Source organism: Fundulus heteroclitus, chromosome 1 (genome assembly GCF_011125445.2).
Source record: "Fundulus heteroclitus isolate FHET01 chromosome 1, MU-UCD_Fhet_4.1, whole genome shotgun sequence".
Taxonomy (NCBI): Eukaryota; Metazoa; Chordata; class Actinopteri; order Cyprinodontiformes; family Fundulidae; genus Fundulus; species Fundulus heteroclitus.
This window is the reverse complement of record NC_046361.1, coordinates 39209815-39225873: the sequence shown is the minus strand read 5'-3', so window position 1 is coordinate 39225873 and position 16059 is coordinate 39209815. Positions and strand designations below refer to the sequence as shown.

Below are 16059 nucleotides of genomic sequence, written 5' to 3'. Positions count from 1 at the left end.
CTGTCAGAAATACAGAGAATTACAAACATACCGGATTTCTTGATTCAGGCCTCAGTGTGGCTTGTGAAGTTAAAACCAGATTTCCGTAAATGCGTTTAATTGCTGTTAATTCATGGTTTTAGTAAGAACATTTGCATTTGTTTCCCCTAATCATCATTTAAAAAATGCAGTTTTTATTTTCTCAGCAAATCTTTTTGTCTGATGTTAAATATTTTTGAATATCTAAAAACGAAACAGAAAAACAAAAACAATAGGAATCTGTGGGAGGAGGGGTGGATCATTTTCGGGGCGTTTGCGTTTTAGAATAAAAAATAATAATTCAGCTTAAAGTCAAAATAATCAAACAGTTTATGTCCACGTTATTCGTGTTGGTGCTTATTTTTTATATATTTTAAAAAAAAAACATTTCATAAACAAGGCGCGCGCCCATTTGCACGAGAAGCGCTGGAATGTGTTCGGCCGCGCGCGTGCACGACAGGGAGGAATGCCTTAACCACGCCCCCCCTCCCTCCGTCCGTATCGTCCAATCGGAGAGCGGAGACGGTTTCCAGGCGCCCTAGGAGTGCGGTCCGTGGAAAAACAAAACCCCGCATAACATCAAAACCCGCATTTTACAGCCAACTACCGCACGGAATGCGTTTTTCTGCGTCGGGCTTTACGTTTCGGAGCGACAGACGCCGGTTTTCGCCGCTTTTTCCGGCCGAGCGGGCGGTGTTGTTTATCTGTAGTAAGGGGGGGCTTGAAACCGGCCTCCCTTGCCCCATTTCCTCGGTTGTTTTCCTTCCCTCGCCTGGATTCTCCATGTTGTTGGTGCAAAAGTGACGGCGGAAAGGGGGGGCTACTCGGCGGCTGTCGCCACCAAACTGTAGCGGAACACTCGAGGAGACGGAGCGGGCAGAGGGTAAGACAACCACCGGGGAACATATCCAAGTGCCTCGCCCCCCCTCTCTTCGCCTCCTCCGAAGGCAGCCGACAGAGGAGCAAGAAGCGGCGGTGCGGGAGAAGAAAGGAGCCGAGCAGGAGCGAGATAAACCCGGACCGTAACCGAGGCGGCGTCGCACGGCAGCCCGCGGCGGATACTGCTGGAAAAGAAGATTTAAAAAAAACACCCAAAGAACCCCAATGAGGGACGGCCATCGGTGCTCGGGGACAGGATTTGAGGATTTCGAGGGCTCCGTGATTGTCAGATGGAAAGTTCTGTTATCACCCAAGTGCAGAAAGAAGACGTCCAGGTGTCTCCGAAAGCAGGTGAGCTGCTCCGCCGCCCACGCGCGCCCTGTCCGCGGCCGCTGGCCGGACCCAGAGCCGCTGTAGTAAAATCCTGCTTTTATTTGACAGTTGAGGGCTGCGGTCTGAAAGGCGCGCTGCCTTGTTTTGGCTTCCCCCCCCCCCCCCCCTCCTCCACACCCCACACACACACACCACCCCACTCAGATCCAGCGATCACCGTGGAATACCCACGCTTATCCTCGGTTTATATGGCGCCAAAGAAAACAAACAAACAAGCTGGGAGGTTATTTATCTGTTTTCTGTGTTAGATCACCAGGATGGGGGGCGGGGTGTGTGTGAAAAAAAGCTTAAAATTACAGCTGAAGACGCTTGTTTTGTATAATCGTGTTTTTTTCCGTGATTTTCGCTGTTTGGACCTGTTTGTGCTGCAAATCTGTGCGTCTTCATGTTGTTGTCAGGGGCGGCGCCGAGGAGGGGCCGGGCCGGGGCGGGAGGCCGGCAGTGGGCACCATTTTACCCCCTTTATTAGGAACACGTCGACGCAAACCGTTCTGCCTGGTAGATTAATGGAAGAAAGTTAAAACTATAAAAAGATGTTAACAATTTAAAGCCTACTGTATTTTAAAAGCTTAATTCTGGTGTCGTTTTTGTCCCTTAATTTACGTTGATTAATAAAAAAAAAAATTGCTATTATTTTTTTCTTTTGTCGGAAATGGGAACAAACCAAAAGTGTGAACACACAGGAAGGGAAGAAAGATAAACAAAACAAAAAGAGGGTACAACAAGAACTCTTGTTAGATGTTTGGACCACATTTCCCAGCGTTAGTAGAGGAAAAGTTAAGTTATCGCTAGCTTTGTTTTAACAAATAATACCAAATAATACAGGTGAGAACCAGCTAAATCAGATGCATTGAATAGGAACAACCTAGATAAAAACTAAAAACAACAACAAATAATACAGGTATAACAAAGTAAAATTATATTCGTAAGCTAAATAAATGGTTGCGTGTGTATATAAAGAGAGAGGAAGTGTCACACCCACCACCTCTAACTCACAACCTCAAATAATTTTTTAAATGTTGGAATAAATACAATTGCTAGTAATAATCCTTTTTTTGCAGCTAATGGGTCGCGTTTGCTACATTTCAACCACGATAAAGCTGGAGTATACAGAGACAAAGAGACGTTTAGCTAACCTTCATTTCTGAGAGAAAAATTTTCCAATTTTTTAATAGAAATGTAATTTTCTGTCGGATAGCTGAGCTTTCGCGCGCAGACACACAACCAATTAGAAGAAATACATGACGTTTGATATTTGGCGAATTATCTGTAGGCATTCTGGACGCAGGAAACCGATTACCTGGAGCACAAACGGCACCGACTGGCTGACAGTAACATACATGCTTGTATGTATAATATTTCTGCTACATGAATTTAAGCTTTGTAAGTCTTTTGGTATCAGACAGGGTGATATTATCTCAGTATAATAGCCTTGACTAAATGTCCCAAAAGGGGAGGAAAAAACAATCGTCCCAGCAAGGTAACAGGGTAGGAGGCTGTTTTCATCCAGCTGACATGCAGTGTGCAGCGACAGCTATAGGCAGGGCCATTACTGTGATTCTTCACGCCCCACACAGCTGGTTTTTTCAATAAATTACATGGTTTAAAGCTAATTTTATAGCATGTAGGGATACCAGGAACTACCCCGTACCTAGATTTATTCATTTATAATTATATTTGAATCATTATTATACATAATAATTCGTTTTAAATAAATATTTAAACATTTGGACGTTAAATCTAAAAAATAATTGTTGATTTAAACATTAGGACTTTAAATCTAAAAGGTAATAGTTTATTTAAACATTAGGACTTTAAATCTAGAAGGTAATAGTTGATTTAAATATTAGGACGTTAAATCTAAAAGTTAATTGTTGATTTAAACTTTAGGACGATAAATCTGAAAGTTAATAGTTAACTTAAACAAAGACGTTAAATCTAAAATGTAATAGTTGATTTAAACTTGAGGACTTTAAATCTAAAAGGAAATAGTTGATTTAAACTTTAAGACGATAAATCTAAAAGATAATAGTTGATTTAAATATAAAGACGTTAAATCTAAAATGTAATAGTTGATTTAAATATTAGGACGTTAAATCTAAAAGTTAATTGTTGATTTAAACTTTAGGACGATAAATCTGAAAGTTAATAGTTAACTTAAACAAAGACGTTAAATCTAAAATGTAATAGTTGATTTAAACTTTAGGACTTTAAATCTAAAAGGAAATAGTTGATTTAAACTTTAAGACGATAAATCTAAAAGATAATAGTTGATTTAAACTTTAGGACTTTAAATCTAAAAGGAAATAGTTGATTTAAACTTTAAGACGATAAATCTAAAAGATAATAGTTGATTTAAACTTTAGGACAAAAAAATTGAAAGGTAATAGTTGATTTAAATGTTAAGACGTTAACTCTTAAAGATAATAGTTTATTTAGACGTTAAATCTAAAAGTTAAAGTTGTGCTGTGATGATCAGAGGCTCTGGGCCCCTGGAGCCGTCTGCTGGGACCCGGTTCTGGGACCCGGTTCTGGAGGCCGGTTCTGGAGGCCGGTTCTGGGGGCCGGTTCTGTGTTTTCTGGCCCGGGGTGAGACGGGCGGAGCAGGAAGTGGGCGTGCGTCCTGCTGCGGGTGACTGCCGGGACGTTTGTCCGCCGCTCGCTGGTCGTAACGAGGAACAATCGGGCGGCTGCTGCTGACAGCGGAATGCACAAACACGGCGTCCTCAACACGCCCATCGCAGCAGCGCCTTTCAAACGCTGCCCTGTTTGCACACTTTGCTCCACAGAGCTTCCCGGTTCCTGTTTTCCCCGTGGAAGATAATCCCGCCTTGCTTTGTGCTTTACATTGTGTGGGCTCTGGGTGATATTTAGCATTTTTTGGGATCCATCTGCCTGCCACTGATAAACCTCTGAGAGATTAATCTTTCCATGCGGAGGGGACTTCTGCTCTTATGTCACACGCGTCCCCCTCCCTGGATGCAGAAAAGGCCGACTGGTTAAATCTGTAACGTCTCCTCGCTGGGCAGAGAGGCTCATCTGCAGCTACAGCGTCCAGTCGCAGCGCGCTTTGTCTCAACACGGCGTTGTGTAACAGCGCTGTTGCCGACTTTGCGTTACGCTTCCAGAGCTGCAGCGAATTCATTGTGTAGGGCTTTTTTTTTTTTTAGAAATCAGAACCAGGCAAATTTAGAAAAATAGCATTTTTTTTCTCCCCCTCCTGTTCATTAAATGCATCCAAACATGAAAAGTCCCTCCGTTTCTTATGAATGCATCAACTAAAATTGTTTTGTTTTTTGGTTGTTTAGCAAAAAGTCAGATGCATGTTCGGGAAACATGCATAAAAACTGCTTGATTGATTGTTTGGGTTCAAAGCGACTGCGTCTGTGGAAGATTCCTGCAGGGAGTTAATCTGCACAGATGCTCCAGTCGATCGGCTGCAGAACACAATTTTCTTTGTTTTTCTCTACAGGTTGAATACTTAAAAAAAAAAAAACAGATTTTTGTTGTTCTTCTATCCATTAAATGCAGACAAATTAAGCAATCCCCTTCGTTTTAAGAGCAGCCACCACCTTTGACACTTTGATACACTTTTTTTGGAAGTTTACCAAAAAATCTGACAGATTTTACAGACGGAGCGTTTATTCCAACACTTCCTGGACGTCCTTTTGTCTTCTGTCCTGCAGGCTGGAGAATTCATTGTTCAGGGCTTTTTTTTTTAGAAATCAGAACCAGGCGAATTTTGAAAAATAGCATTTTTTTTCTCCCCCTCCTGTTCATTAAATGCATCCAAACATGAAACGTCCCTCCGTTTCTTATGAATGCATCAACTAAAAATGTTTTTTTTTTGTTTGCTTGTTTAGTTTAGCAAAAATCAGATGCATGTTCGGGAAACATGCATAAAAACTGATTGATTGTTTGGGTTCAAAGCGACGGCGTCGTTGGAAGATTCCTGCAGGGAGTTAATCTGCACAGATGCTCCAGTCGACCGGCTGCAGAACACAATTTTCTTTGTTTTTCTCTACAGGTTGAATACTTAAAAAAAACAAAAAAAAAAAAAGATTTTTGTTCTTCTTCTATCCATTAAATGCAGACAAATTAATCAATCCCCTTCGTTTTAAGAGCAGCCACCACCTTTGACACTTTGATACACTTTTTTTGGAAGTTGACCAAAAAATCTGACAGATTTTACAGACGGAGCGTTTATTCCAACACTTCCTGGACGTCCTTTTGTCTTCTGTCCTGCAGGCTGGAGAATTCATTGTTTAGGGCTTTTTTTTTTTTAGAAATCAGAACCAGGCAAATTTTGAAAAATAACATTTTTTTTCTCCCCCTCCTGTTCATTAAATGCATCCAAACATGAAAAGTCCCTCCGTTTCTTATGAATGCATCAACTAAAATTGTTTTGTTTTTTTGTTGTTTAGCAAAAATCAGATGCATGTTCGGGAAACATGCATAAAAACTGCTTAATTGTTTGGGTTCAAAGCGACTGCGTCTGTGGAAGATTCCTGCAGGGAGTTAATCTGCACAGATGCTCCAGTCGATCGGCTGCAGAACACAATTTTCTTTGTTTTTCTCCACGGGTCGAATACTTAAAAAATAAAAAAATAAAACCAGATTTTTGTTCTTCTTCTATCCATTAAATGCAGATAATTTAATCAATCCCCTTCGTTTTAAGAGCAGTCACCACCTTTGACACTTTGATGCACTTTTTTTTGGAAGTTTACCAAAAAATGTGACATATTTTACAGAAGGAGCGTTTATTCCAACACTTCCTGGACGTCGTTTTGTCTTCTGTGTGTTTTTCACGTTGAGGAGGACCGCCGGTCTCTGATTGGTCCATCTCAGCGCGGCCATGATGGGTTTAAACCCCCGCGTCTCTTTGCAAGTCCTCACAAGCAAAGCGCCGGAGGGGGACCGGCAGGAATGCCTCTCCCTCCCCGCTCTTTGTCTGCGGCACAGGTGTTAGCTGGAGCCGGGGGGGGGGCTGGGTTCAGGCGGCCCGGGGGGGTCTTAACGAGGCCAGAATGGCTGCTGTCTGTGAGACGTGTGGGTTTCCCGCTCTCTGCCGTTATGTAACCTGCACCGGCCATTTTCAGCGGGAGCAGCAGAGGCTTTAAAACACACAGGAGGGGGGGGGGCTTCAGGAAAATGGGACGTTCAGCGTAGATTTCACTAACAACTTGGATCTAGTTATTCTAAATCATGATGACTTTTGTTGTTGTTTTTTTTTGCTGTGAGGCATTTAGTGGATGGAAGTTGTGGGATTCAAACCCCCAACCCGCTGAACGCGTCTCTCTCTCTCTCTCTCTCTTTTCCCGACAGGCCAGGTGAGCCGCTCTGCCCTCAAACAGCCTCGCAGTTGTAACATCTTCAAAGCCCTCTTCTGCTGCCTCAAAGTCCAGGATGGCCAGAAGTCGCCGCCGCCGCCACTGCCGCCGCCTTCCCAGCATGCACTGCTGGAGTCTCAGGAAAACGGGACGCTTGTCAAGGTAACGCCAGACGTCCAGATCAGGGTGGGGTTTGTTTTTTTAGGGGGAGCCTTCTTCCTGGCACCAGGCTCTGACCCTTTAAGCTTTGCTGTCTCCCATCTGGACAGACGTAAATCAGCGTAAATGCAGAACCCTTAAATTTAGAAGCTCCTACCAAAGACTAGGGTTGTGCATTAAAATCGATACAAAGATTAATATATCAGTGTTTTTAAAAGCGATTTAATATCGAAATTCTGGTTTTCAATGTCAATATACCTCCCAACCCCTAGGGGGCGTTATCACAGCAGCCATCACTGTTCACAGTGAGGAAGTGAGATGAATTGTTGAGGATTTTAGAAGCTCCTTCATCCCTAAAATCAGACGTTTGGGACATTTTTGGTTTCTGTGATACATTAAATGCATTGAACTAAATTCACTTTGTGTTCCTGTTAATATATCAGTGTTCAATAAATTGAACATAATTTTTTTTTTTTTATTCTGGTTTTCAATGTCGATATACCTCCCAACCCCTAGGGGGCGATATCACAGCAGCCATGACTGTTCACAACGAGGAAGTGTTGTTGAGTTTTAGAAGCTCTTTCATCCCTAAAATCAGACGTTTGGGACATTTTTGGTTTCTATAATGCGTTAAATGTGTTAAACCAAATGCACTTTATATTCCTGTTTAATATATCAGCGTTCAATAAATTGAACATAAATATAATATTTGACTGGTTTTGTTGATTGAATGACTCTGAGCATTAAATTGAAAGTAATAAATATCGATATTGGAGTCAAATCAAGCTGGATTATATCGATAATCGTATCGTATCGGCTAGGGGTGGGCAAAATAATCGTCATGACGATGCATCGCGATTCTAATTTTCGCGATCTACTGCATCGATTCTTGACGCCAAGTATCGATTATTAATTTAAAAAAATTACTAAATAAAATTGCATGAATGGATGGCGAACATCAGCCAAAATTATCCTTATTTTGTTATTTTAAGTTTTATATATCCTAGGCACTTTTTGTCAGTGTGTCCACTCCAGTAACAGTAATCGTTTTTAAGGAAATACCCCCAAAAGTCGTTTCAATAAATACAGCTATGTATGAATTCAGTTGCTTTCAGTTATGTATCAATTGAAGACACTATCCAGATCATACACAGCCAGTCAGCCACTGGTAACGGCTGTATTTTTTTCTAACAGAGTTCAGTGAAAATATCGCAATGCATCGCGATACATTGCAATAATTCAAGTATCGTGATGCATCGAGATATAATCAGATCGTGGCATGTGAATCGTGAATCGAATCGTGACTTCTTTGGCAATACCCACCCCTAGTATCGGCTCATCCTACTGAATGTTACACGCAGGCAATCCTTTGCAGCTGCAACGTCGCAGCCTTTGAAACTGTAACTGAATACAGCGAGTAGCTTCGCTGCTCGTGTTTTTAACGGGCGACCGGCGCCGGCTGTGGGTCGGGTTTGCCGCTCACGCTCGCTCCTCTGGATGCTCTAGACGCCTGGTCTGGGGTCAGAAAACGTCTTTCTCCAACTTAATTTTCCCTTCCTAATGGATGAGCCATTCCCGTTATGTAATATGTTAATAATTAATTAGTCTGAGTGAAACGACTTGGATTGGTTTTTTGAGAAATACGAACAAAAAGCATGTAAAGATTTACCTGAGGCGCGGTTAAAGCACACGGCCATCCCTGTTTTTGTTGTTTTTTTTGTTATTTTTTCCCAGAGAGCACATCAAATTACTGAGGGTTTAATTTGTTTTCAGATAAATCTCTGGTGTTGTCTCCTCAGCTCTCAGACGTCAGCCTCCTGCCTGAGGTGACGGCCCAGGACCAGGGGAAGATCTGCGTGGTCATAGACCTGGATGAGACCCTGGTGCACAGCTCCTTCAAGGTACAGACGACCCTTCAGCTTTAAAAAAAAACCTTTTCTGCCGTGATTCTTACGCTTCTGCACTAAAAAAAAAGCTCCACGCGTGTTGGGGGTGCAGCGCTGTTGCCCTGATTTACAACGGCGCCGAGGCCTGTGCGTCTCGCTGCTTGTTATGTAATGCCATGTGAATGCACACGGTGTGCCAACCCCCCCTCTCTCTTCTCTCTCTCTCTCTGTGTTCTCCCTTCAGCCCATTAGCAACGCAGACTTCATCGTGCCGGTGGAGATAGAGGGGACCACACACCAGGTAGGCGGCCATGTTGGAGAGGCGGGCGGCGTCTCTCTGAACAGGGAGTCCGTCTCTGGGGTTTTCACACAAAGACGTGCGCACGGATCCCCCTGCTGGCCGGATGTTGAACTGAAAGTGGAGGCGAGAGGAGATTGGTTTCCATAAATATGCCCCCCCCCCCCCCCCCCCCCCCCCTCCCTGTAAACATGTGGAGATGGAATCAAGTGAGAAATGTGACTCCTCTGGACTTGACGAGGAATCCCTGGTGGGCCTCCGCCTGGTTCAAGTAATCCAGGATAGGCTGGTTCACGCTGGCACGGCCTATTCTTGATTACTTGTTTCAGGAAGCGGTCATGAGCAGCTGACGTGTAAACATGTTGGGTTTTTATTTGTTTTGTGTGTGTAGGGGGGGGGGCGGGGGGGGTGTTAATGGTCTCTGCTTACAGCCTGTGTGCCTCTCCAGGTGTACGTTCTGAAGAGGCCGTACGTGGACGAGTTCCTGCGCAGGATGGGGGAAATGTTTGAGTGTGTGCTGTTTACAGCCAGTCTTGCTAAGGTACCAAAACAGAACTCTCATCTTTTATCTGTCTTATTAATTTCTTTTTTTTTTATTATTATTACGTTTTTAAAGGAGAAGTCCGGTCAACAAGGAAAAATCAGACCATTACTTATACCTAAAACTAATACGTTCGTGGTGATTTAATGAATTTAGCGTTAATCAATAAGAAAATAAAAGCATAAATTGTCGTCTCAATCGCTGTGTCTGGGGGCGGCCATTATTGCCCATATTTGGGCATCCTGTCACATCCTGTGACGTAATGTCGCGGTAAGGCACTGCGCTCTACAACAACTATTATTTCGGATTTCCAGAGGACTTAACCATTGAAATTCACGAGAACTATAGTTAAAGCAACAATGCTCACATGCATGGCAGTTGGATGTTGTAATGTCGGGTAAAAGTGAAAAAAAAAAAAACATTAGTTTTTTCACCTTTCCGATTCATGATCCACCATAGGCTGTTTTGTTGGAATACCAATTTGCCATCGAACTTCTGGCCAGAGAGAAAACGTCGTCTGTAGCCAACATTTCGAAGAAGAATGTCTTCAAGATGACATGAGAACGAGACTTTTCAGTCGTTTTTTCTTTTTTGCCGGAAAATTTGTTTACCGGCCAGAGCGGCGGAGGGATACGACACAATTAGAAAGAATGCTGACTGTTGCCAAGCCCACTTATTTTATGCGAATTTGGTTTTATTTTTTTTCTGAAGTCGCTTGTAAATGTCATGAGTTGTGGGTTGCAGTTTTTTTTATGTCTATTGGGGTCTAAACTAAGTGATGCTGAAATATCCCTCCGCCTCATAACGCACTGCGGCTCATTCTAACAGGAGCAGAGTAAACTCAGAAAAAGCCAATCTGACCGTATTTTCTGCAGTTTACGGTTATAATAACTGATGATAAATGCTGGAAGTAGATTACTTGGTGCAGATCACCATTTGGAGCAGAGATTGGTTCTAAGATGAGCTTTATACTCATAACATTGCAGAACCCAACCCATAAACCGTACTTTAATGCTTATTTGTTGTCTTTTTATGTCTCTAAAATGTAAAATTAGTATTAATTTAAATGCTTAATGCCGTGTCTATTTTTGTTTAAGAGGTTAAAAACAATATTTCAGCATGAAAACGGGTATTTATTTACAAGGGGACAGATAGAGCATTGGGACTTGCTCTACAGCTGATCAAGATGGCTGCCTCCACTAAAGCACATTCAAATGGAAATTACTCTTAATTAAAAAAACGTATCATTTATTGAACAGTATGTAATAATTTTATATTTAAAGTGCTTTCAGCAGTTTGAACTCTGATTTTGACCGGACTTCTCCTTTAAGTGGTGTCAGCAGGTCAAAGTGGGCCGTTTAGCTCCTGATCTGTCAGATGTTGTTCTGCTTTCTCTCGTCTTGTAGTTCCTCTTTTTAGAGCCGCCTAACGAGCCGCTAGTCGCCTTATTAGACGCCCTGAACGAGCAGCTCTAACCATGCGTAGAACGTTCCTCACTAGCGTGTCCCTCGCACCTTCCCTGCTCCCCAGTATGCAGACCCCGTGACGGACCTGCTGGATCAGGGCGGCGTGTTCCGGACCCGGCTCTTCCGGGAGTCCTGCGTCTTCCACCAGGGCTGCTACGTGAAGGACCTGAGCCGCCTGGGCCGGGACCTCAGCAGGACGCTCATCCTGGACAACTCCCCCGCCTCGTACATCTTCCACCCCAATAACGCCGTGAGTGGACCTCCCCGCACCTCCACACTCATTCCTTTAAGAAACAAAATACACAAATCAGGCAAGTGTATTAATAAAAGCACGTATAAAATAGGGCTGGGCGATATGGATTAAAAAATAAATCTCAGATTTTATCATACCAAATCCGATTAATCGATTTTTTTTCCTCCTTTTTGTTTCATAAAAAGAAATTAAAGAAATTATTTTAAAACCTTGCTTTTATGTCAAGTATTTCGTCAGGGAGTTGACCTGAATTCAAAGTGCAACTAAAAACAAGCTGTGAAACATGCAGCCGTGCCATTATAAACAATGAAAATATAACAAAACATTTGCTGCTAGTGGTATTACACATTGAGCTAAGAACAGGCTTCACTGCACTTGTGAACTTCAAACTAAGTTAAAAAAAAAAGTAAATAAGTAAATACCTCGTATTATGGTAAAAAAAAAGTTTCCACTTAACAATATTTTGACAACACATTTGCCTAAACATATATTCAGCATCACATGCTGTTCTCTTCATGGAAACCCAATGAGTGTATTGGCAAAATAAAATCCTGATTTTCCAAAAATGAAATCTTAAAGAATTGTAAATTCGAATTAATCGATTAAATCGATTTATCGCCCAGCCCTAGTATAAAATGAGGAAAGTGTCACATGGTGGCTCATAGCAAACATATTGCAAGTATGATGTCGCTGCAACGTCGGCGTTGGAGACCGATTGTCGACTGCACTGCAAAAACAGAACTAAAAGTAAGTGATTTTTTTTCTTGAAATCATTGTAATTTCCCTTGATTTGAGCAGGTAGATAAGACTATTTGCCAATGGAATGAGATTTTTGCACTTAAATAGGAACAATTCATCTCCATCGTCTTATTTCAAGTGTAGGATGTCTAATTATCTTATTTTAGAGATAAATTGTTTCTATTTTAAGTGCAAAAATCTCATTCCATTGGCAAATAGTCTTATCTACCTGCTCAAATCAAGGAAAAATAATTTCAAGAAATTTTTGCCTATTTTTAGTTCCCTTTCTGCAGTGTGATATATTCCAAAGTGTTGGGAAGTTGCGTTTTAGGCGCTGATGTGATGTTTAGCCAGGTGGACGGATCCTCACAGCGGGCAAAATGTTAAAAATGTTAAAAGGCAGCAGAGTGATGGCAGCGCCGGTAAGAAGGAAGAGGATAAGCAAAAAATAATGAACTGATTTTACAAGATTTTCTGATCTCCTGCAGCCCCAATTCAGGAAATACCTGCACTGCAAAAAGTGAATTAAAAGTAAGTAAACTTTTCTTTAAAATGAGTGTTTTTTCCTTGATTTGAGCTGGTAAATAAGATTATCTGCCAATAGAATGAGTATTTTTACCCCTAAAATAAGATAATTAGACATCCTGCACTTGAAATAAGGTGATGGAGATGAGTTGTTCCTATTTTAATTGTGAAAATCTTATTCCATTGGCAGATTATCTTATTTGCTTGCTCAAATCAAGGACAAATACACTCATTTCAATTTACTTATGTTTAGTTCCCTTTTTGCAGTGTGTGAGTCCGTTAAGAAAAAGACAAATTACAGAAACCATTTTATTAATCATATCTTCCGCATATTAAAAAGGCCGATCTGAAGAAATAACTTTTAATTCATTGCTGAATAAATGTCTCAGAGCCCGAAGTATCACACTAATGTCCTTTTTTTGGCAAAGAAAGAAAGAAACTTGTATTTTTTTGTGGCTATTTTGACTTTGACTCTTTAATGAGGCACCAAGAAAACCGCTGCTGGTAGTCAGATGATTTTAAAGCTGACGACGCTGCAGTGACAACGCTCTTAGGTGTGCAGGTTGTTACTGCATTGCAAAAAGGGAACTAAAAGTAAGCAAAATTTCCTAGAAATTAGTCTATTTTTCATTGATTTGAGCAGGTAAATAAGACTATTTGCCAATGGGGTTAGTGGTTCTACTCCTAAAATAAGATAATTAGATACTCTGCACTTGAAAAATGATGATGGAGATGAATTGTTCCTATTTTAGGTGCAAGAATCTTATTCCATTGGCAAATAATCTTATTTACCTGCTCAAATCAAGAAAAAATGCACTCTTTTCAATAAGATTTTACTTACTTACTCACTTACTCACGTTCGTTATCCTCAGGAGACACCAAACACGCTAGGATAGATCAGCGGAAGACAATCCAACAGGTTCATTATCCCCGATTTTAGGTCCTGACGTTCTACCAGGCGGACCCGACCGCTTTTAACTCGCCACACTTAGCAGGAATATCTCTCAAGATTATCCTAACAGTCACAGCGATGGCTGAAAATCCTGCCGTGTGAACCATGGATGAATAATAACATGATGATATTCAGTCCATGATATTGGTTATAATTTAATTGCATCATGGTAAATATGACCTCATCGCCTGCATTCGGGGCTTTCTTACCTGGAGTAGCAGGAAAACTAAATTAACGCATAGAAGCACAACAAAAGGTATAAAAAAATCCATTAAATGTTTTTTTATAAAATGCCATCACAGTAGCTAATAATATTTATGTTTTAGCAGCCGCAGAAATAGACGTTGCATTTCTCTTTAAGAATAATAACACGATGATATTTAATCCATGATATTGGTTATAATTTAATTGCATCATGGTAAATATGACCTCATCGCTTGTATTCGGGGCTTTCTTACCTGTTTCTCAGTCACGACACGTTTCGTTTCTTTTCGTCCGTCAGATTCCCGTGGTGTCGTGGTTCGACGACGCGGACGACACCGAGCTGCTCAACCTGCTGCCCGTCTTCGAGGAGCTGAGCAAGGCGGAGAACGTTTACGCCCGGCTGGACCAGCTGCGGGAGCAGTAGCTCCTCCTCTTCCTCCTCCTCTTCCTCCTCCTCCTCCTGCAAACACAGCAGATCTACGCGTACCCAGAGAAAAAAAAAAAAAACGCCGCCTTTTAGCGTTTTGTGTTGGCGGGGCGGTCGGTTGGGGAGCCAGCCCAGACCTGGCAACGTTGACTACCACTTTTTACTTTTTTAAAAAGCACTACAAGAGAGAGAGAGAGACTGGGGGGTGAACCAAAGCCATCGCGTCACAATCACTCCAGCTGGTCTAAATATGAAAGTGAATCATTTGCCAAAGCAGACGTCTGCCTGCCCTCACTTGACTTTTGGACATGGTTTGCTTTATTGTGCCTTTCAAGGAACAAGAGTGAGAAAAACACTTTTTTTTTTTGTTTTTTTTATTCCACCAGATTTTTATACATTTATAGATTCCTCTTTTTTTTCCTTTTTCTTTTTAAAATAAGGAAATCTATTTTTAAATGCTGAACAATGTTTCTCTATGCAACCCAGCTCGGTGATCACATGGTGTACCTCTCGCGGTCGACAGATGAACAGTTCTGTGAAAAAGTCCAGCCCCCTTTACAGGATTTCTTCTGCTTTGCTTTTTTTTATTTATTTTTTTAGTCCCGCTAAATGTTTCAGATCTTCAAACAAAATTCAAAATCAGAAGAAAAACAACCTGAGGAAATACAAAAAAACAGTTTTTAAATTGTGATTTTAGTTCTTAAGGGAGAAAAAGCTTTTCAAACCAATCTTGTGCTAAGAAGCAATATTCCCTTGTTAAATTATGAGTTATCTGTGATTTACCACATTTTTGGGGTTAAATTTCAACCTAAATCTTTCCTAACTTTTACAATCTAGAAATGTAAATAGTACCAGTAAGACAACACGGTCAGGAGCAACACGGCTCTGATCTGAACAGGAAAGGATCGCAAAGAGTTTTATTAAGGCTTTTGGGACTTCAGAGAGACACAGTTATATATTAAGTTATGAGTGAATTTTGTCCCATTATTGCTGCAAGCAAAGAACACGTTTTGTAATTGGAAATTTAAAAAAATATTTCATTTTTTCCCAAAAAAAAAAAATCAAATTTTTTTTTTTTTTAGAGATTTAAATTTTTTCAAATTTCTCTTTTTCAGATTGAGTTTTTTAGGAATTGCTTTCTTTTCAAATTACATTTTTTTACAGATCAGATCACCTTCACTGGGCTTTCCTCCGGAGTGAAGCGCAAAGACGCGTTTCTATTGGCCTGCGTGGACGTTGGCAACATTTTGATTGGTCAATGTGCGCGAGAATGGAAGAGAAAAATCTGTAAAGCGTAATTTACAGATTTAAAAAAAAAGTGTTCACGGTTCAGCAATAAGAAAAGCTCTGGGCAGGAAAGGTCTCTATGGTAGACTCTCTGCTGATTCCTGAGACATTTGCACAGATATTTGGTGGACAGACAAAAACGAAGCGAGGTGGGACAATTGTTTCAGGCCTGCGGTATAAACGGAGCCCACAGCATCAAATTCCCCCTAAAGCATCCTGGATGAACCCGAAGACTTTAGGAAAAATGTTAAAATAAAAGCGTTCCATTGGCATGAAGACCTGAAACATTCAAAGTGACAGAAAAAGCAAAAGCTCGAGGAATCTGTAAAAGGGGGTGAAAACTTTTTCATGCCACTGCAAATGCTGTATGCGTATTTACATCAAAACAAAGTGGATATTACTCATTTGTGCTGTAAAACACCCTTTTTTTTCCTTTTTTTGTTTTTTTAAAAGACATGCAATATAAATAATGTTGAGATGTTGTTGGTAACGGGTTGGGTGAACAGGGGGGCAAGATCTTCGCCGGTCCGCTGCAGACCGTTACACTGGATAAGCTGGCACATAGGATGATATAAATCTAAAGAGTTTTCAGACTGCGGGGATTTTTATTTCTTTTTTTTTTTTTTTTTTTTTTTTCCCCCCTTCCTCTCCAAACAAGTTGCACTTGTTTTATATGGACAGTGCTTGAACGTATGAACTGTGC

At 41.1% G+C, this 16059-nt stretch overlaps 1 protein-coding gene across 1 annotated transcript; it reads left to right on the top strand.

Annotated features, from left to right (window-relative positions):
• Positions 1-547: 547 nt before the first annotated feature.
• ctdsp2 (CTD (carboxy-terminal domain, RNA polymerase II, polypeptide A) small phosphatase 2) lies at positions 548-15094 on the top strand. The gene is made up of 7 exons (XM_012869237.3): positions 548-1248; positions 6616-6782; positions 8579-8680; positions 8910-8966; positions 9412-9504; positions 11035-11220; positions 13941-15094. Exons 1-7 carry the CDS (start codon positions 1188-1190, stop codon positions 14064-14066), a joined length of 792 nt encoding a protein of 263 aa, XP_012724691.2. The 5' UTR covers positions 548-1187; the 3' UTR covers positions 14067-15094.
• The last annotated feature ends 965 nt before the right edge of the window (positions 15095-16059 follow it).